This window comes from Triticum aestivum, chromosome 3B (genome assembly GCF_018294505.1).
Source record: "Triticum aestivum cultivar Chinese Spring chromosome 3B, IWGSC CS RefSeq v2.1, whole genome shotgun sequence".
Lineage (NCBI taxonomy): Eukaryota > Viridiplantae > Streptophyta > Magnoliopsida > Poales > Poaceae > Triticum > Triticum aestivum.
The window spans coordinates 532,873,845-532,896,717 of NC_057801.1; the positions used below are offsets into that span (position 1 = coordinate 532,873,845).

At 49.3% G+C, this 22,873-nt stretch overlaps 1 protein-coding gene across 3 annotated transcripts; it reads right to left on the bottom strand.

Moving 5' to 3' along the window:
• Window positions 1-8,428: 8,428 nt before the first annotated feature.
• Window positions 8,429-11,861, bottom strand: LOC123070739 (RGG repeats nuclear RNA binding protein A). 3 transcript variants are annotated; one of them, XR_006433914.1, is made up of 5 exons: window positions 10,714-10,915; window positions 10,350-10,588; window positions 10,053-10,259; window positions 9,082-9,827; window positions 8,429-8,877 (listed from the first exon to the last, which is right to left on the bottom strand). XR_006433914.1 is itself a non-coding variant. In XM_044494053.1 (5 exons), exon 5 carries the CDS (start codon window positions 9,791-9,793, stop codon window positions 9,086-9,088), a length of 708 nt encoding a protein of 235 aa, XP_044349988.1. In that variant the 5' UTR covers window positions 9,794-9,827; window positions 10,053-10,259; window positions 10,350-10,588; window positions 10,714-11,369; window positions 11,557-11,861; the 3' UTR covers window positions 8,930-9,085. The 3 variants fall into 3 exon arrangements, 2 of the variants coding, with proteins under 2 accessions (XP_044349988.1, XP_044349989.1); XM_044494053.1 differs by lacking the exon at window positions 8,429-8,877 and adding an exon at window positions 11,557-11,861 and having other exon boundaries at window positions 8,930-9,827; window positions 10,714-11,369; XM_044494054.1 differs by lacking the exon at window positions 8,429-8,877 and having other exon boundaries at window positions 8,936-9,827.
• Window positions 11,862-22,873: the final 11,012 nt, after the last annotated feature.

Here is a 22,873-nt window from a genome sequence, read left to right on the forward strand (position 1 = left end):
ACCTAGAAAGGCAAAATGGGTCAAAAGTAGGTTCGATTCCTGCCGGATGCACTGCCTCTTAAAGACATAAACAGAGGAGGGAAAGAAGGTAGTATAGGGAACTTGCTTTTGGATTCTTATCGAAAGTGAATCCCTCTAACACTTCTGTTAGTGTTTTATGAGAAAATCTTTTATAGACACAACAAGTGTGAAAATCCTTAGTCACTAGGCAAGAAAGCTCGATGGGAACAAAAAGGATACAATTAGTTCATAATCAAAAAAATGTACAATTTCAAAGGAAAGGAATGGCAAGTTTCCCTCCATTGAACATCAATCAATCTAGAAATAGGTAAAGGAAGGCGTATCACAGGGGTATTTTGCTTTTTTCTATTCACTTCCGTGGGGTTCTAAATTGAAAACATGAACACAAACGAAATCGTATTGAAATTACATAAAAAAAGAAAAGGGAGGAGTAGCTCTTGGTTTAAAGAAAAGGGAGGAGATGGATCGAATTCAGTCTTTTTCCTTTCTTTGATGATCTTCCACACATCTATTTGAATTCCCTGCGAGTGAAGGATTTCTCGTATGGAGAAATCGTTTGTGAACATCTTCTCTGTTGTCTTCATTCATATAGCACAGCCTATCTTCTGTGTTACCTGAATAGATAATGCAAAATGATCAAATATAGGGATATTGAATAGTTTACGACCTTGGGTGCTTCGGCCCAGAGTTTTCGCGTATTTTAGCACTTAGCTAAGTATTTGTAATAAACATAATGGATGCCATGGAAAGAATAATACAGACTTGTTGTAGTTCAACAAAATGGTGATATAAAAAAATGCAGGGTATAGACTAAAGAACATCTTTTGGTATGTCAAGGATAATTATCAAACCACTCGTGCATAAATCATAGCTTCTCGAAGTATACCTGTCCTACATCCGCGAAGAAAGAGCAATTTCAAGATCCTACGGAAGTGCAAGAGCAATTGATGAGGAAAAAACATTAATGCTTGTTAGAGCCAAGTTTATGCACAGCAGCAGGGCAATAAATTCTTGTAAAAAATGTACAGCCAAATCCAGTACTGCAGATAAGTTCCGAAATCACCATGAAGGATGCTAACTACCAGGTCCTCCATAGTGTTGTAAACTTTTCAACATACCGGAAATTTACTCTGTATTTATCACTGCATTTTCTCAATTCGGATAACCTAGAAGATAAGCTGTCAAACATATAGGAACCAAGCAGGGGAGACGCAAAGAATGGAAAATACTTAGCCCCACCGCCAGGCCTACTGCTGTCAAACCCTTGAGGATTTGGTTGTTCACAAAGAATAGAATACTTATTCAATCATTTATACAAACCCAAGAAACAAAAGAATGGAAGAAAGATAAAATAATGGAACCGCTAAGCCTGAATTTTTTTTTTGTTACCTCAATTCTGTTTGCAAACAGAACGCAGAGGGGCATCGCTGCCGGTTCCCCTATTGTTGAAATAAACAATTGACAAAAGAAAACAACAGTATGGATCAACTAAAGGAAGAACTAACAGAAAATGCTACTCCCTCCGTCCCATAATATAATAGTATTTTTGACACTACACTTGTGCCAAAAACGCTCTTATATTATGGGCAGAGGGAGTACCTTTTTGGGGCATCAATGGTTACAGTACTGACACGCGTGCAGTAAAACCTGCATTCTTTGTACTTTGACGTCCTAAGCCAATTTGGCTAAACCTCTACAGCAGTGGCAGTGTAACAGCAAAATCCGATAAAACCTAATTAAACTGCATAATGAATAGATTCCCGTTCTTGTGAACTCTTTCCCGGTCTAGGGTGCCAGATCCGCCTCAATTGCCGATGCGACAGCACGGCAGTAAGAATCATGGAGAACATGATAGAAAAGAGAATTGAGAACTGAAGCAAAGATGATTACCAACAAGCAGAGGCTTTGGTGGAACCAACAAAACTAATTTAGACGCAAGAACCAATCTAGAGAAAGAAAGTCATATGCATACAAGATCCAGATAAATAGATATGCGAGTGTTATAAAGTAGTAACAATATACTGACCATTTGCCTACACAAGAACATTAAACAGATGAACATGATAAATCAAGAGTCCTAATGTCATGTCATGGATGGTTTGTGAAAATCATGTGGTGCAGCCTATCTTCTGAGTTGAGATACTGCAATGATAAATATATAGAGTGAATGTCAAGGATATTGAAGGGCTTAAGACCCTTGTGTGTTGGCTGGGAGTTTTCAAGTGTGTTAGCACTTGGCTAAGTATCTGTAATGAGAAACAGTGGATTACAAGAAAAGAACAATGCATCTTGCATAGTTCCTGCCATGCCCTCTCGGTTGCCTACAGAAAAGGATATGTAAGCACACAAGAAACAGAAACTGACTATGGAAATCTATGCCTCACAAGTATGAAACAATAGAGGACCTACAGTTAGCATCATGTAGTTCATCGTTTTTGGAACTTATCTATAGAAATAAATTTGCTTGATTTTTTTTTTGTTATTGTGTTATGACCGGCGTCACTTATAGCCGGAGGAGGCCCAATGGGCCCAAGTTATTTTATTTTTAGCAGTGAGGTTACATAAACAGTTGTAAGACTCCCGTTTGGAATTAAGCAATAAGACATAATCTATTGCCCGGTTCCCAGAGGAGCCGGAACCCTAACCTAGCTGCCGCCTGTCCCATCGCCGCCGCCTTCCCCTCCGTGCGAGACGGCGCCCACACGCCGGCCGCCGCGGTCACGAGCTCGTCCACCTCCCTCCTTCCCCTACAATCTCCCGCCAAGACCCGGTAGAGCCCTAGCTCCTACCAATTTGGTATCAGGTAGCTCGGTTGCGATCATGTCTTCGCCGCTGCCGACCTCCACCACCGCCCTGCTAGTCGCCCCGAACAGCGCCCCTCCACCGCTGGTGCCGGTTACCTCCGCCGCCCCGGTTGCCGCTGTCTTCACCCCGGAGGAAGTCACCGGCGCACTCCGCGATCTCGCCACCGCGGTCCAGGGGATCCGCCTCTACCTGGCCGGCCCCTACGGGCTGCTGCAGCGCCACCAACCGCCGCCACCGGGCCGCTGCTCCTGCCATGGCAGCCGCTCCACCCGGCGGCCTCCGCCGCGATCGTCGGGCCGCTACAGCCCCAGCAACAGCTGCCGCCGGCCCCCACCACCACCCCGCCCTGGTTGCCGTGGCCGGCGCAGCCCCTGGCAGGCCCCACTGCGCCCGTCGCCCCGCTGCAGCAGCAGCAGCAGCTCCAGACGCCACCGCCGACCAGCTCCGGGCCGGCTACGACCGCGCCGGCGGGAGTCCCGATCCACCAAGTCAGGTTTCCGCCCTCGCCATCACTCCTACCGGCCTGGTTGTCCGGGTCGTCGCCGCAGCCGGTCTACACGATGACCTCAGAACCCACCCTACAGTACGGCGGGTCCTCCAGCGCCGCCGGCCCCTACGCTGGCCTCGACGAGCAGTCGTTCCATGGGGGGGGGCCTGTGTCCACCGAACCGGCGCCGCCCCCCTCGCTACTCCGCACTGACGCGCCGTACTCCCACAGCGGTCATACTCATACACCGCCGCGTTTCGCCAAGCTCGACTTCGCCACTTACGACGGCACCGAGGATCCCCTCAACTGGCTGAATCAATGTGAGCAGTTTTTCTGGGGGCAACGTACACTCGCGTTGCACCGCACCTGGCTTGCCTCATATCACCTTCGGGGCGCCGCACAGACATGGTATTACGCCCTCGAGCAGGACGAGGGCGGCATGCCCCCATGGGAGCGATTTCGCGAGCTCTGCCTCCTTCGCTTCGGGCCGCCAATGCGCGGGAGCCGGCTGGCGGAGCTATGCCGCCTCCCCTTCACCTTCACGATGCAGGACTTCGCCGACCGTTTCCAGGCCCTGGCGTGCCACGCGCCCGGCGTGATGGCTCGTCAGCGGCCGTGCTCTTCGTCGGCGGTCTACCGGATCATATCCATGTGGACGTGGAGCTTCGGGGACCCCAGGACCTCCAGACGGCCATGTACTACGCCCGCGCCTTCGAGCGTCGCACGCAGGCCTTGCAGCAGGCGGCACCGTCTCGGTGGGGGCCGCCAGCCAGCTAGGCCGCCCCCGACACCACCTGTGTCGGGCCGCCCACCTCCGGCCGCTCCAACGACTACCATTCCGGTCGCGACGCGGCCCTTCCGCTGGCTTACCCCGGCCGAGCAGCTCGAGCGCCGCTGCCAGGGGCTTTGCTATAACTGCGATGAACCCTACGTGTCGGGCCATGTATGCCCGCAACTCTTCTACTTGGAGGCAGCTGACTACGTCGAGGAGGACACGGCCGCCGAGGGGCTCGGTGACTTGGCCGCCCCAGTTGCTACGGAGGTCGCACCGACGGCCGCTCCGGCAACGGCTCTGGTGGTCTCCCTCCATGCACTCGCGGGCATCCGAGACAAGCGGACTATGCTCTTGCCGGTGATGATCTACGGCGAGCGCCTGGTGGCCCTCCTGGATACAGGCTCCACGCATAACTTCCTGCCTGAGGCGATCATGCGCCGCTTAGCGCTACAGCCGACGGGAGGGGAGCAACTCCGGGTAACCGTGGCTAACGGCGACCGACTCTGCTGCCACGGGTTGGCGCGAAACGTGCCCATCACCATCGGCGACGAGCACTTCACCATCACATGCGCCGGGATCGACTTGGGCTGCTTCGACTTCATCCTCGGTGTCGACTTCTTGCGGACCCTCGGTCCCATCCAATGGGACTTCGACGCCCTGACGATGACCTTCTGGCGCCAGGGGTACCGCGTCCAGTGGGTGGCGCCTCACCGGCAGCGCCGCAGATGCAGCTGGCCGCGACTGCTGCAGGGCCCGAGCACCCTTTGTTGGATCACCTTCTACAGCAGCACCGCGACCTCTTCGACGAGCCTCAGGGTCTTCCGCCAGCCCGGGTGTATGATCACCGCATTCATCTCCTGCCAGGCACGGCGCCGGTGGCGGTGCGCCCCTATCGCTACCCCCAGCTGCAGAAGGACGAGCTGGAGCGGCAGTGCACGCTCATGCTCGCCTTGGGCATCATCCGAATCTCTACTTCGCCGTTTTCGGCGCCGGTCCTCCTCGTCCGTAAGTCGGACGACACATGGCGCTTCTGCATCGGCTACCGTGCCCTTAATGCCCAAAAGCTCAAGGACAAATTTCCTATTCCGGTCGTCGACGAGCTCCTGGACGAGCTACATGGGGCGCGCTTCTTCACCAAGCTCGACCTCCATTCGGGCTACCACCAGGTGCGGATGCACCCAGACGATGTCGCAAAAACGGCGTTTCGGACTCATCACGGCCACTTCGAGTTCTTGGTGATGCTTTTTGGCCTCTCCAATGCCCCGGCGTCCTTCCTGGCCTTCATGAACGACATCCTCCGCCCCTACTTGCGTCGGTTTGTGCTTGTTTTCTTTGATGACATTCTTATCTACAGCGCCTCGTGGGCGGAGCACCTTCAGCACGTTGCCATCGTCTTCAACGAGCTTCGAGCGCACCATCTTCATCTTAAGCGCTCGAAGTGCTCATTCGGCACGCATTCAGTCGCCTACCTCGGCCACGTCATCTCGGCCGAGGGTGACGCTATGGACGCCGACAAGGTGGCGGCCGTGGCGGACTGGCCGACGCCGCACTCACCGCGGGCTCTCCGCGGCTTCTTGGGCCTCGCCGGGTACTACCGGAAATTTATCCGGGAGTTCGGCTCATCGCGTCTCCGCTCACACGCCTGTTGCGACGCGACGCCTTCGCCTAGGATGCGGAGGCCACTGAGGCGTTCGAGGCCCTCAAGAGGGCCCTCACGACGGGTCCCGTCCTCTAGATGCCCAACTTCGACCGTCCGTTCATGGTGGACTGCGATGCCTCCAGTGTGGGGTTCAGCGTCGTCCTCCATCAGGGCGACGGGCCGCTTGCGTTCTTCAGCAGGCCCTTCGCCGCGCGCCATCATAAGCTCGCGGCCTATGAGCGGGAGCTCATTGGCTTGGTGCAGGCCATGCGCCAATGGCGGCCATACCTTTGGGGGCGGTCGTTCCGTATTCGTACGGATCACTACAGCCTCAAGTTCTTACTGGACCAGTGGCTCTCGACTGTGCCGCAGCACCAGTGGATAAGTAAGCTCTTTGGCTTTGACTTCACCGTCGAGTATCGTTCGGGCCATCTTAACACCATAGCCGACGCCCTGTCCCGCCCCGACGCCGACCATGACACGGACGCCGGCACCACCAACGGGGTGGCCCTCTGCATCCGCTCGGGGCCCTCCTTTGCCCTCATAGACGACATCCACAGGGCCAGCGTAGAGGCGCCGGACACTTAGCTCCTTCCGCGGCGTCTCGATGACAACGACTTGGAGGAGCCGTGGCGTTTGGCGGATGGCTTACTCCTGCATGGGGCCGCCTCTTCGTGCTGGATCACGGCAACCTTCGTCACCCGGTTCTACCGCTGGCACACTCGGCCGGCCACGAGGGCGTGCAGAAGACCCTCCACCATCTCCACGCCGATTTCTACCTTCCCGGTGATCGGGCCCTGGTCCGAGACTGGGTAAGGTCTTGTCTTACGTGCCAGCATAACAAGACGGAGACACAGCGGCCGGCTGGGCTGCTACAGCCCTTGGAGGTGCCCTCTCAGGTCTGGGCCGATATCTCTATGGACTTCATCGAGGGCCTCCCCAAGGTGGGCGGCAAGTCCGTCATCCTCACGGTGGTCGACCGCTTCTCCAAGTACACACACTTCATCGCGCTCGGCCATCCCTACACTGCCACCTCCGTGGCCCGTGCTTTCTTCGACGGCATCGTCCGCCTACATGGGTTTCCCTCTTCGATCGTCAGTGACCGGGACCCAGTGTTCACGGGGCTCTGGCGCGATCTCTTCCGGATGGCGGGCGTGAAGCTCTGCCTCAGCACGGCCTTCCATCCTCAGATGGACGGCCAATCCGAGGTGGTCAACAAGGTGATTGCCATGTATTTGCGTTGTGTGACAGGTGGTCGTCCTCGTGCTTGGGTGGACTGGCTAGCATGGGCGGAGTGCTGCTACAACACGTCTTATCACTCCGCCCTGCGCGCTACGCCATTCAAGGTGGTCTATGGCCAACCGCCCCCGCCCATCCTGTCGGTTGACCCAGAGACGGCTAGGACGGAGGCGGCAGGCGACCTTCTTCACAGCCGGGACGAGATGCTTGCGGAGGTGCAGCAACACCTCGTTCAGGCCCAGCAGTTGGCCAAGCACTACTACGACGGCCACCACCGCGAGGCGGGGTTCGCGATGGGCGACTGGGTGTGGCTGCGTCTTCTTCACCACTCTACGCAGTCCCTTGACCCGCGCGCGAAGCGTAAGCTGGGTCCTCGCTACGCTGGGCCATTTGCCGTGCTGGAGCGCGTCGGCAAGGTGGCCTACCGCCTTCAGCTTCCGGCCGGTGCTCGCATCCACGACGTCTTTCATGTGGGGCTGTTGAAGCCCTTCCGTGGGGATCCGCCGGCGGCCACGCCGGCACTTCCTCCGACTTCCAACGGCCGTTTCCTTTCCGGACCGGCGAAGGTGTTGCAGGTCCAGCTGCGTCGCGGGGTGTGGTACTTATTGATCAAGTGGGAAGGCCTGCCGGAGGAGGACGCAACTTGGGAGCAACGTGACGAGTTCCGCCATCACTATCCAGACTTCCAGCTCGAGGACGAGCTGTTTGCGCAGGCGGGGAGAGATGTTATGACCGGCGTCACTTATAGCCGGAGGAGGCCCAATGCGCGCGTCTAGTTAGGGGCTTAGCCCAATTTATTTTATTTTTTAGCAGCGAGGTTATATAAACAGTTGTAAGACTCCCGTTTGGAATTAAGCAATAAGACATAATCTATTGCCCGGCTCCCAGAGGAGCCGGAACCCTAACCTAGCCGCTGCTTCTCCCATCACCGCCGCCTTCCCCTCCGTGCGAGACGGCGCCCACACGCCGGCCGCCGCGGTCACGAGCTCGTCCACCTCCCTCCTTCCCCTACAATCTCCGGCCAAGACCCGGTAGAACCCTAGCTCCTACCATATTGTTCTTAGTATCTCTGGAGTGCGTATCCATCAAAATTAGCTTTACAAGTGAGAATTGGATCAGGTTGCCTGTGTTCCACAAAACAGTGATAGCAAAAACAGCAGAGTTCAGACTAATGAGCATCTTTGGCATGCCATGGACAATTGTCAAACTACTAGCATGTAAATCAGAAATAACTTCCAGCTTAAGTCTGGAAGTGTACTTGTCGTACACCCAGCAAAAAAATAGAGCAATTTAAACAGCCTACAGAAGTGCATGAGCAACTGATTATGTAGAAGATGTCAATGTTTATAACAGCCAAGTTTATGCACGGCCGTGAAATGGCATCAGGGAGATATAATATATGTGAGCGTTACAAACTAGTAACAATGTACTGAGAACTTGCGTACAGAAGAACATTACAGAATTAGAGAATGTCATGGATGGTTTGTGAACATCTTTTCTGCTGTCTTAATTCATGTAGTGCAGCTTACCTACTGTGTTATGTGAATTAGAGAATGCAATGATAAAATTTAGCCTATAGGGACTAAATGTCTTTACGACATTGTTCTTTGGCTCAAAGTTTTCACATGTTAGCACTTGCTAAGTATTTGTAACTGAACATAGTGGATGCGATGGAAAGGATAATAGTACTGCAGTAGTGCCACAAAATGTCGAGAACAAAAAATTGCAGGGTTTAGACTAAAGAACATCCTTTGGTGTGCCATGAATAATTATCAAATCACACATGCATAAAGAGTAACTTCTAGTTCTAGCTTAAGTGTACCTGTCATGCAGAACCTGATCCTGAAAACATTTTTTCCTTCAGAGGGCATGATGATAAAGTGCTTGATTTTGCCAAAAATCTTCTGCTTCCTATTGCAATTTCAACGACAACAAAACCATATCACAGCCCACACTTCATCAGAAACAAAACAATTGACAAGTAAACTAACACCAAAGCTTATAATAAACCTAGGGCAACACATGATACCACGTAGTAGCTCTGTTACAAAACTGTCTCCTCTTCTTTCCTCTAAACTCTCCTCTCCCTCTTAATAATAAGAAAGAAAAAAATACCTATCTAGGCCTGGGACTGCGCCTGAGATGCGCCACCTAGAGCTGGGAAGTCGGCCTCTGTGATCACCACTTTATCCTCCTCCTTTGGCTTGGGAGCTTGCCTCTGCCGGTAGTTGCCGCCCTGGTGGTATCCGCCATTGCCCCGCCCACTGTTGTAGTACCCACCCCGGTAACCATTGTAGCCATCCTGGTGCTGCTGGTAACCGTTGCCCCGGCCACCATTGTACCGGCCTTGCTCCTGGCGGTTGCCATTGTAGGCATCCCTGCGCTCCTGGTAACCACCATTGCCCCGGCCACCACCATTGTACCTGCCTTGCTCCCGGCGGTCGCCATTGCAGGCATCCCCGCGCTCCTGGTAGTACCCACCCTGCTGATCCCAGCGCTCGCCATTGTACCCATCCTGGCGCTCCTGGTACCTGCCGCTGCCCCTGCCGCTATTGTACCCACCTTGCTGGTAAGTGGTAGCCGCCTTGCCGGTGCTCGCCATTGTAACCCTCAACCCTCCTTGGGGCGCCACTGTCGTTAGCGTTGGCCTTGGCCTCGGCGTTGTGGAACACGAAGGAGTTATGGCCACGGCCAGCTTTGTAGACCCGGCACTCAGAGCTGCTGTCATGGCTGCTGCAGCCATTGTAAGCACCGTTGCCACGGCCTCCCCTGTAGCCGCCATTTTGAGGGCGCCTCGGTGGGGTAGGAGGCACGTACTCTGAACCATCCTCTGGCTTCAGGTACTCCTGGATGCTGATAGCCTGCAGCAAAAAGCAGCAGTAAGGATCACACTGTCACTAACAAGCGCAATACAAATTAAACAGCACTGAAGTAGTGATCGTACATTCTAAGGACATGCCTAGATTTCAGAAGATGGTTCAGTAAGGTAAAACATGCCCCTTTCATATCTCAGCATCAAAATTCAAAATGCATATTGTTGGAAGACTAAAAAGTTGTAAAAAGAAAAGATAAGTTAATTTCACTACCTTGCGAGGCTTGGCTTCCTTTGCAGCAGCCTCCTTTGCCTTGCGAACATTTTCCGCCTTCAATTTAGCATCATCCTCAATCTTCTTCTTCTCTAAGAGCTGGAGACCCTCAAAATCTACAGCAGCAGCCCTCCTCTCCTCAGGTTTAGAGGCCTCCTGGGACTTCTTCCTTTCTTGCATCTTCTCATATTCTTCAAGGGAAATCACCTGCTCCAAATTAGCACATCACTAAAAAGCTTGAAAAACAGAGCAAAGGGTCTGTACGTGAGGCAAGTATCCGCAAGTGTAGAAAAGTACAATTTTCTCTTGTTCAATGGGAGCCTCCTGCTCTTCCTGAGTAGTCTCATTAGGAGCATCCCCATCAGAGTTTTCCTTCTTAGGCTTTTGCTTCTTCAGCTCCCTCTTGATAGAGCCACTGAGACACTTGGTCTTATTGGTCTTATCCTTCTTCTAGGCTCCCTCATTATCGGCACCTTCTCCCTCTGGCTTCTTTTCGGCACCCTCTCCCTCTTCTTAGAATCATCTTTTTGCACAACCTTGCATCAGTTTCAAACATCAATGAGGTTAACTTGAAGGATAATGGTTACATTTCACAACAAAGCAAGGAAAACTTGTACAATAACCAACAGAAAATAAAAGGTCAAGGCTCGGTGGAAGATACCCTGTAGACTTGTCAGATTCAGAGGCAGGGACGGCTTCAACAACATTCTGAGCAGGGGCTTCCACCTGCTTTTCCTCAGCAGCAGGCTCCACCTTCCCTTCAGACTTCTGATCAACATCAGAAGCAGACACAGAGGATGGCTTACTCTTAGGCCTGTACTGCAGGTTCTCCCTCCTGTACTGCATGTCATCCCTGCCGCTGCCATTGCGGTGGCAGAGATCCTCAGACAGTGGAAAATACCTCTGTCAAACCCTTGAGTCAATCACTCACAATAAATCCAAAAAAGAAACAAAGATGAAGTCTGAAAAGACCCAACATTTACTAGCTCAATTCCATTCGCAAAAAGAACGCAGAGAGGTTCCCCTATTGCAGAAATAAGCACCGGATGGAAGAAAAGGAAACTAAAGGAACATCTAACAGAAAATGCCATCTTTTATGGGCATCAATGATTACAGTATAGTGGCATATGTGCAGTAAAATCTGCATTTTTTGTTCTAGTATATGGCTTCCTAAGCCAATTTTGCTAAAACTCTACGTGAGTTCAGCAAAGTCCTACGGGACAGGGCTAATATAAAACCTAAACTACTCATGCAGTCGGTCCTCTGGAACTCTTCCACTCCGGTGTTGGGTCGATCCTCCTCGTTGACGCGCCAGCACTGCATAAGAATCATGGAAAGAAAATGTTAGGAGAGAGAATTGCGGGATCGAAGCTACAAGAAGTGGGGATTTCGCTCGAGCAGGAACCCTAGTTGAGACCCCCAAAGAAAGAAAGAAAGAAAGAAAGAAAGAAAGAAAGAAAGAAAGAGGAAGAAAGCGGTGGATTGGGGGGGTGGGGGGACTCACCACTAGTTCTTCCGAAGCTTGATATGCGCATGGCGGCGACCTTTCTTTGCTTGCTCACCGGCAATCCGCTCCTCCGCCTGGCGCTGCAGCATCTCGAATCGCCTCTCCCGGCAGCGCGACGCGTGCTCGAAGATGAGGGCGACGGTGACCCCGCTCTCCTCCCAGCCGCAGAGGGGGCAGCGTCCCGTCGTCGTCCACCCCGAATCGCTCGGCCAAGGGGCCGCGGTCGAGGAGGAAGACGCCCTCTCCATCGATCCTGCTCCTGCGGTCGAGATCTAGCGACAGGATGTTTTGTGCGCAAGCCCTCTTTCTGTTTCTCGGGGGCTCTCGGGGGTAGAATGCAGATTACGCGATTCTAAGGGGCCTCCCTTTTATATCCCAACGTACGTTTTCTTCCAGGTCGGCTTTTCCCTGGTTGAGAAAAAAAAATGTAACGGGGTTTCTTCTGTATTTGTTTTCTACTCCCTCCACACCAAAATATAAAAAATTGGCTAAAAATATAGCCTGCATCAGCATATAATACGTGTTCAAGCCACACTTTTGACTGTATAAGATCTTGTTCATATAGGCAGTCGGTGATCCATAGTAGACCCTGTGTAGTAGGAAGAAAAATTGGGGTCGTACTATTTAGACGGATGCTCACTGGTCTGAATTGATAAGGACCCCCGAGGGCGAATTCCTCAGAGTGGTCAAAGACATGGATGGAGCTCAAGTCGTTGGCGTTGATCCAATTTGAGATAGCATCGACGAAGATCTCATTGGTGTTGCTTATCCAATCGGACATCGTACGTTAGGTCTCTATGGTCGACATCGGTTATCAAGAGCATTTTGCAATGTACCTAACAACAATAATAGTTAAATGTTGATTTGCTTAGTAGTATGACGTAACCTCGGGTTGTCAGATGAACACGACGCACAAGTATCACCTAGGTTGGTTCCATCTTGACGTGTGTAATAGCTCTACTCCTTTTCTTTTAGATCAACAAGTACAATGGTGAGGGTGCAACGAGAGTCTCAATGAGTTAAAGGCCAACTCAAGAGTTCTACGTGCACTACTAGGGAAAACCTTATACATGGAAGCTTAGCAGTAGCGCCGGTTATAAGGAGGCGCTACTTATAATTAACAGTAGCTCGTGGTTACATAGGGCGCTACTGCTATCTATCCACGAAACCGCGCTACGCCTCCCCCCTGGGAAGGAGGCCGAATAGGATTAGGAGAAGGGGGAGGCGCCCCCCTCTTTCCTTCTCCCCCTCTCTCTTCCCCTCTTTCGCCCTCCGGTAAAAGGAAAGTGGGGGGGCGAATCCTACTAGGAGCCCAAGTAGGATTCCTCCTACTTAGGCGCGCCTAGGGCTGGCTCCCTCCCCCTCCCTCCTTTATATACATGGGTGGCACCTAGAATACACATCAATTGTTCCTAGTTGTCGTGGAATTATCACGTCAGATGTCCTAGTGTGAGGACTTAGTCGTGGAGCCATCACAGCGAGATTAGCTTAAAGGGGTTAAAGTGGACAAAGGACACGGGGAGTTTATACTGGTTCGGCCCCTTGCGGTGAAGGTAAAAGCCTACGATCCAGTTGTGGTGGAATTGATGGGGTCTCGATGATCAGGGAGCGAATCCGCTTTACCTAGATCTCGAGTTGTTGTTTCTTGTCCCTGAACCGCCGCCGGGTCGTCCCTTTATATACACAGGTTGACGCCCGGCGGTTTACAGAATCCCGACGCCGGCTCATACACGTGTCCGGCTCGGTTTCTACCTTTTCCTAACTTACAACACAAGTTACATATTACATGGCGGTTTATGTCTACGGGCTCTAATCCGCCTTTGGGCCTTGGGCCTTTAGATCTCAATAGTAAAGCGCCATATTCCTTGTCTTCATGGGCTTCAATGCGGATGACTCCTTATGAGTATAACCCGGCCCCTCCTGGGCGGTTTATACTCAGTAGTTATATCCCCAACATTAGGCCCCAAATTGATTTGAACATGTTCATGTCAATCTTCAATACTTAGGAAAATTTCTTCTTAAACATCTTCATGTGAACCTTGTAAACCGCCATGACGTCATCTTCATGTGAATCTTGTAAACCGTCGTGACGTCATCTTCCAAGATTGTAATAAACCGCCATGACGTCACCTGCTTACTAAAACCGTATATACTTCCCTTTAGTTAATAAACCTCCGAAAATCGAGGCGACGGCTCTGTCACATATCCATTTTTGTTTATGTTCCTCGATTCCCGCGCATGTCGCTTATCCCTTCATCTTATAAATAGGGTCGAGGGTCCTTTTCCTTTTCTCCTCTTGCCTCTTCGTCTTTCTTCCACCTCGCATCACCGCAGTGCTCGAGCACAGCCGCCGCCATCGATCTTTGCCTCTTCCCTAACAAAGGCCGCTGCATCAACCTGAACGCACCAGAAAAACGCGGCGCCTCTCCGCTACTCCTTCAACCTCAGTAAGTCTTCTTCCTCTTCACCTCAGAACTACCATTAGGGTTTCGGTGTTCTTCGGTGTTCGTCGATGTTCATTGCTGCACTTTGCCGCCAGATGAGAACTTGATAAAACTTGATATTCTCCCTGTGCAGCGTAGCTATAATCCATTTTTCCTCACCACAGCATCTCTTTGTATAAAAAATCTCAATTGAATCTGATGAACTGCTTAAGCACCTGCATCTTAGGTCTGAATATATCTTGATTTGCTGACACGCTGCAGATCTGAAATTATCCTATCAATCTGTGAAACTTGTTTCTCATCACTTCAGATCTGTACTTTCCGCACTAGTATAAGCGGTTTAACTTTTAGAAATTGATAACCCGCCAGGTACCAGTAGCCCTCTCTTAAACCACCGATTTACCTTTAAAGTTAGAATCCAGTTTAACATGTACATACGTTTCAATGTATTCTCCCTTCGTCCTTGCGTCGGTTTATACGTGTCAATCATGAATCTTAAACCAGCATTGATCCTCTTTTCCAGCTTATCGTTGAAATGGCTAAATAGTTCTATGCTTGCAACTGGGTCCCTTCCCGAGTTACTGAAGAACAGTTAGATGGGTTTGTTACCACTAGCATTTTAGCGAAGAAAGAAGTCATACACTGGAGAGTCCCCGGTCTCGAAAACCCTCCTGAGCCCAATGATGGAGAGGTGATTGTTTTTGCTGATCATCTGGGCCGAGGGTTTAGCCCTCCCGGATCAAAATTCTTTCGTGACGTTCTTGCTAGCTTCCAGATCCGCCCTCAAGATATTGGACCGAATTCTGTGTCCAATATTTGCAATTGGCAAGTATTTTGCGAGGCCTATCTGCAAGAAGAACCAACCGTTGAGTTTTTCCAGGACTTCTTTTACTTAAACCGCCGTACCGAGTTCACAGACGGGCCCAACACTGAACTTGGCGGCGTTTCAATCCAGAAGAGGAAAGATGTCAATTTCCCTCACGCCAAGCATCATAGCCACCCCAATGATTGGAATCAAACTTGGTTTTATTGCCGAAACACAGCTCTAGACGACGAAAATCCTTTGTCGGGTTATCGTCCACACCGGCTTACCAATAAACATCCAGCCCCTCAACGACTTACCACAAAGGAACGAGCTAGTTATGCACCCCAACTTGCAAAGGTCAGAGCTTTTGTTGAAACAGATTGACAGGCATTGACTTCGTTCGATGCTGGGTTTCTTGGAGCATTATGCCTTTAAGCCGGCGTCCTCGTTTAATGTGTGAGTACATAGGGGATTTGAAAGACCCTCAGCGTCATATTGACATCCAGCTCACTGATGATGAAGTCACCGAATCTGTTAAGGAAATGCTTGATGAACCGGTGGCCGTATGCAGCAAAGTAGGGCTCAGTCCCTTCTGTACCTCCAACAAACTGCCAACTGTAATAATTTGCATTACTCTTTTTAATCTGTCCTCATGTAAACATTCTATTATAACCTTTGCTAATCTTTGCAGGGCGATGATCCATTTTGGAAGCGGAAACCGCAGGATAAACCAGCGAAGCCGTAGGATAAACCGGTGAGAGCGCCTCGTGTCAAGACCAAAGTTACAAAGAAACCTGCGAGGAAGAGAACCGCCGAGTCCCCTGAGCTGCCAAATGAAGAAGAACTTGATAATCTGGACTTAGAGGTAGACCTCGACTCTCTTGGTTCTTTTTTCATACACCTCATTGACAATGATCATTATCAGGATGATGCGGAGGCTAGCCGTGCTGGCGAGGTAGAGGTAATCATTCTTTCTTTCAACTCAAATCCTGTGCCAATACCAAAAATTCGTCGAGCAGTCCGGAAAGTAAAAATTTCATGCCGTCTTGCTTATTTGGATCCACACTTTCTTTTAAAGACACAGCAGCATGAAGCTCGCCGCACAACTCGGCATAGCGGCCAAGTGGTGACCTCCTCCGGTTTACCGAACTCTTTGGTTCGTAAACGCCATCAAGAGGTTTCTTATACTCCTGACACACTTTATCCTAAAGCGGTTTACTTCCGATATCCTCTTAATCCGTATGACTCAAATTATCAGGGAACCTCCCATTCATCATCCGGCGAGTCATCAGCCACACAACTCCCTCCTCTCAAAACTGTTCCTGGGTAAGCATATTACACTTAACCCTTTATGCCTTGTATTTGTTTATTATACTAACTTTTGTCCTGTCCTTTCCAGTGCCAAAGCCTGACTTAGCAAGAAGGCCAAGTTGAATAAACCGACCGATGATAATCCGGCCACTGAACCGGAGAAGACCTCAGAGGCTTTTGATTCGAATGTTGATACTATCCTGGATGATCCGGTACCTCAGGCTCAGGACACTTTTGTTGAACCGGGAGAGATAAATCCGACGAGCCAGTCTGTTGATCCGCCAAGCCCATCTGCTGATCCACCAAGCCCAGCAAGAACAACTGCTAAATTGCCAAGCCCAACCAAAACTATTGATGGCACCACAGATGATGTTGTGATTACCGGTTTTGGTCATACTGCTCCTGGCAACCCTGTCGCTTTATCAAAGCATAGTGCCAAGGAAGAGTTTTCTGCTATGGACAAGAGCAGGTGGAAAACAGATTTATCAAGCTGTGCCCACCTCAATGCTCAGGACATCCATTCTGGATATTTAAACCGCCTGTACACAAGTCGCGACTATGAAGTCGGTTTAGTAGGCCTGATGAAAGAGCGATATGAGGTAAATATCCATTACTTTGCACAAGTTCTTTTTCCTTAGAGCCGGCTTCAATTATCAACTCCAGTAGCCCCCAAGGGCCGGTTCATAATATGGATGTGAACCGGGACTTGTAGTAGAATAATATTGAATTTTGCTTGCGTAGCCCCCATGTACCGGTTTATACCTTTAGAATGAACCGGTACATCTTCTGTCATGCAGTTTCCAAAATTTCTGATAATCATCAATATAATCTGGTTTATTGAGAAAAACCCCATAACTTTGAATTGATCCGATATGCGTTAGCCCCCAAGTGCCAAGTGTATAATTTGTTATGTGCTTGGGACTTCAAAGATGTATTACCAACTCATTAACTGTCTCTTTCAGGTTGATCTGACCAAAAAGGAATCTCAAATCGCCGACCTTCAGGAAAATATCAAGTCCCAGCAAGTAGAAACCTCCAAGGCTAAAGAAGAGATGACCGGTGCTTTAACAGCCATGGAACAATTGAAGGATGGCTTTAAGGGTGAGCGGGAAAAGTGGGAAACTGAAAAAGCAACTTTGCTAAAGCGGGTGGAAGATGCTGAAGCAACCCTTAACCCGGTAACAGAAGAATTGACCGGCTTGAAGCAGCAGATCAATGCTATGACCTCTGCTATCTTCGGTAAAAACATCTTCATAAGTTTTAAATAAGTACCAGTCATGAAACTACCGGTTTAATAATACTTTGAGCTTTGCAGGTAGCCCTGTTACTCATCTTGGCTCAGACATGCGCAAAAAACTGAAGGCTGCCTATACATTGATAGAGCAGTTATATACCGGCGCTCAACGGGTCATCTGCACAGCTTCATATAATAAACCTGAAGGAAATATGCCCTAGAGGCAATAATAAAGTTATTATTTATTTCCTTATATCATGATAAATGTTTATTATTCATGCTAGAATTGTGTTAACCGGAAACATAATACATGTGTGAATACATAGACAAACATAGTGTCACTAGTATGCCTCTACTTGACTAGCTCGTTGATCAAAGATGGTTGTGTTTCCTAACCATGGACATGAGTTGTCATTTGATTAACGGGATCACATCATTAGGAGAATGATTTGATTGACTTGCCCCATTTCGTTAGCTTAGCAATTGATCGTTTAGTATGTTGTTATTGCTTTCTTCATGACTTATACATGTTCCTACAACTATGAGATTATGCAACTCCCGTTTACCGGAGGAACACTTTGTGTGCTACCAAATATCACAAAGTAACTGGGTGATTATAAAGGAGCTCGATAGGTGTCTCCGAAGGTACATATTGAGTTGGCGTATTTCAAGATTAGGATTTGTCACTCCGATTGTCGGAGAGGTATCTCTGGGCCCTCTCAGTAATGCACATCACTATAAGCCTTGCAAACAATGTAGCTAATGAGTTAGTTACAAAATGATGCATTACGTAACGAGTAAAGAGACTTGTTGTTAACGAGATTGAACTAGGTATTGAGATACCGACGATCGAATCTCGGGCAAGTAACATACCGATGACAAAGGGAATAACGTATGTTGTTATGCGGTTTGACCGATAAAGATCTTCATAGAATATGTAGGAGCCAATATGAGCATCCAGGTTCCGCTATTGGTTATTGACCGGAGACGTGTCTCGGTCATGTCTACATAGTTCTCGAACCCGTAGGGTCCGCACGCTTAAAGTTAGATGACGATTATATTATGAGTTTATGTGTTTTGATGTACCGAAGATAGTTCAGAGTCCTGGATGTGATCACGGACATGACGAGGAGTCTCGAAATGGTCGAGACATGAAGATTGATATATTGACGACTATATTCAGACACCAGAATGGTTTCGGGGGTTATCGGATGTATACCGGAGTACTGGGGGGTTACCGGAATCCCCGGGGGGTTAATGGGCCTCATGGGCCCAAAGTGGAGCAGAGGAGGGGCGGCCAGGGCAGGCCACGCGCCCCCTCCCCCTCTAGTCCTAATAGGACAAGGAGGGGGGGTGGCGCCCCCTTTCCTTCCTCCTCTCTCCCCTTCCTTCCCCTCTCCTACTTGGACAAGGAAAGGCGGGAGTCCTACTCCCGGTGGGAGTAGGACTCCTCCCTGGCGCGCCCTCCCCTGGCTGGCCGCCGCCTCCTCCTTGGTCCTTTATATACGGGGGCAGGGGGGCACCTCTAGACACAACAATTGATCCTTGAGATCTATTAGCCGCGTGCGGTGCCCCCCTCCACCATATTCCACCTCGATAATATCGTAGCGGTGCTTAGGCAAAGCCCTGCGTCGGTAGAACATCATCATCGTCACCATGCCGCCGTGTTGACGGAACTCTCCCTCGAAGCTCGGCTGGATCGGAGTTCGAGGGACGTCATCGAGCTGAACGTGTGCTAAACTCGGAGGTGTCGTGCGTTTGGTACTTGATCGGTCGGATCGTGAAGACGTACGACTACATCAACCGTGTTGTGCTAACGCTTCAGCTTACGGTCTACGAGGGTACGTGGACACACTCTCCCCTCTCGTTGCTATGCATCACCATGATCTTGCGTGTGCGTAGGAATTTTTTTGAAATTACTACGTTCCCCAACAGTGGCATCTGAGCCTGGTTTTATGCGTAGATGTTATATGCACGAGTAGAACACAAGTGAGTTGTGGGCAATATAAGTCATACTGCTTACCAGCATGTCATACTTTGGTTCGGCGGTATTGTTGGATGAAGCGGCCCGGACCGACATTACGCGTACGCTTACGCGAGACTGGTTCTACCGACGTGCTTTGCACATAGGTGGCTGGCGGATGTCAGTTTCTCCAACTTTAGTTGAACCGATTGTGGCTACGCCCGGTCCTTGAGAAGGTTAAAACAACACTAACTTGATGAACTATCATTGTGGTTTTGATGCGTAGGTAAGAACGGTTCTTGCTCAGCCCGTAGCAGCCACGTAAAACATGCAACAACAAAGTAGAGGACTTCTAACTTGTTTTTGCAGGGCATGTTGTGATGTGATATGGTCAAGACGTGATGCTATATTTTATTGTATGAGATGATCATGTTTTGTAACCGAGTTATCGGCAACTGGCAGGAGCCATATGGTTGTCGCTTTATTGTATGCAATGTAATCGCCCTGTAATCGCTTTACTTTATCACTAAGAGATAGCGATAGTCGTAGAAGCAATAGGTGGCGAAACGACAATGATGCTACAATGGAGATCAAGGTGTCGCGCCGGTGACGATGGTGATCATGACGGTGCTTCGGAGATGGAGATCACAAGTACAAGATGATGGTGGCCATATCATATCACTTATATTGATTGCATGTGATGTTTATCCTTTATGCATCTTATTTTGCTTTGATTGACGGTAGATTATAAGATCATCTCTCACTAAATTTCAAGGTATAAGTGTTCGCCCTGAGTATGCACCATTGTGAAAGTTCTTCGTGCTGAGACACCATGTGATGATCGGGTGTGATAGGCTCTACGTTCAAATACAACAGGTGCAAAACATTTGCACATGCGGAATACTCAGGTTAAACTTGACGAGCCTAGCATATACAGATATGGCCTTGGAACACTGAGACCGAAAGGTCGAGCGTGAATCATATAGTAGATATGATCAACATAGTGATGTTCACCATTGAAAACTACTCCATCTCACGTGATGATCGGACATGGTTTAGTTGATTCGAATCACGTGATCGCTTAGATGATTAGAGGGATGTCTATCTAAGTGGGAGTTCTTAAGTAATATGATTAATTGAACTTAAATTTATCATGAACTTAGTACCTGATAGTATTTTGCCTGTCCATGTATGTTGTAGATAGATGGCTCGTGTTGTTGTTTCGTTGAATTTTAATGCGTTCCTTGAGAAAGCTAAGTTGAAAGATGATGGTAGAAATTACATAGACTGGGTCCGTAACTTGAGGATTATCCTCATTGCTGCACAGAAGAATTACGTCCTTGTAACGCCCACGATGCGGCTATATCTCCCACGTGTCAAAGCACGACTTAGAGGCATAACCGCATGGTGGTTTTGTCGCAAGAAGGGTCATCTTCACACAATCCCATGTAATGAACAAGAATGGGATAAAGAGAGTTGGCTTACAATCGCCACTTCACACAATACATAAATAAGATTCATACATCATTCAAAATACACTCATAGACCGACTACAGTCAAATCCAAATGAAAAGAAGATAACCCCAAATGCTAGATCCCCGATCGTCCCAACTAGGCTCCACTACTGATCATCTAGAAACGAAACATAGTAATGACCAAGGTCCTCGTCAAACTCCCACTTGAGCTCGATTGCGCCACTTGCACTGGTATCCTCGGCACCTGCATCTGTTTTGGTAGAATCTGTGAGTTACGGGGACTCAGCAATCTCACACCCGCGAGATCAAGACTATTTAAGCTTGTAGGTAGGAAAGGGGTAATATGGTGGAGCTGCAGCAAGCACTAAGCATATATGGTGGCTAACATACGCAAGTGAGAGCGAGAAGAGAAGCAACACAATGGTCGAGAAGCTAGAAGTGATCAAGAAGTGATCCTGAAACTACTTACGCTCATACATAACCCAAACAGTGTTCACTTCTCGGACTCCGCCGAGAAGAGACCATCACGGCTACACACACGGTTGATGCATTTTAATGAAGTCAAGTGTCAAGTTCTCTACAACCGGAAATTAACAAATTCCCATCTGCCTCATAACCGTGGGCACGGCTTTCGAAAGATAATACCCTGCAGGGGTGTCCCAACTTAGCCCATCACAAGCTCTCACGGTCAATGAAGGATATACCTTCTCCCAGGAAGACCCGATTAGTCTCGGAATCCCGGTTCGCAAGACATTTCGACAATGGTAAAACAAGACCAGCAAAGCCGCCCAAAGTGCCGACAAATCCCGATAGGAGCTGCACATATCTCGTTCTCAGGGCACACCGGATGAGCCAGACGTCGGGTTGGCATAGACCCTGGTTGCCCAAGGGGTGCCGGACATCGCTCAGGTTGGACCAAACACTCGAAGGAGCACTGGCCCGGGGGGGGGGGGTAAATAAAGATGATTCTCGGGCTCGCGAAAACCCAAGGGAAAAAGGCTTAGGTGGAAAATGGTAAAACCAAGTTTGGGCCTTGCTGGAGGAGTTTTATTCAAAGCGAACTGTCAAGGGGGTCCCATAAATCACCCAACCGCGTAAGAAACGCAAAATCAAGGAACATAACACCGGTATGACGGAAACTAGGGTGGCAAGAGTGGAACAAAACACCAGGCATAAGGCCGAGCCTTCCACCCTTTACCAAGTATATAGGTGCATTAATTAAACAAGAGATATTGTGATATCCCAAAATATCCATGTTCCAACAAGGAACAAACTTCATCTTCACCTGCAACTAGCAACGCTATAAGAGGGGCTGAGCAAAAGCGGTGACATAGCCAAACAACGGTTTGCTAGGAAAGGGATGGTTAGAGGCTTGACATGGCAATATGGGAGGCATGATAACCAAGTGGTAGGTAGAGCTAAACATAGCGATAGAGCAAGCAACTAGCAAAGCAAAGATAGAAGTGATATCGAGGGTATGGTCATCTTGCCTGCAAGGTTCTCAGAGTTGTTGAAAGCTTGATCCTCGTTAGCGTACTCAACAGGTTCCTCGTTCACGTACTCGTCTCCCGGCTCTACCCAAAGCAAGAACACAAGCAATGGAACCACAATAAATCACGGTGCAATGCACAAGCAACATGATGCGATACATGGCATGATATGCGAGATGTGATATGCAATGCTTATGCGTGCCCCGGAAGGAAAATGATGAACAAGGCATCAACTTGGCAAACCAAGTATGCCGCTGGAAATATGAGGTGATTTCGGTTGAAATCGATATAAAGATCACTGGAATCGGATGCACGGTTTGCAAATGGCAAGCAAAACAAGAATGACACAAATCTGCGATTAACAGCACGATGCTACTTAGCATGCAACAAGAAACCATGCTACAACACCCCAACATAAAAACAAAGCATATGGCAGTGATCTACAGGAGATGCTTGACAAAAAAGGAACACTGAGCTATGGCTAAATCACACAATAACAGGTTCAAACAAGCATGGCAAAAGTGCAAAAGATGTCAGCTTGGACATGGCATAAACAGCATCAGGTAGCAATGTTCAGAGCAAGCAATCATCA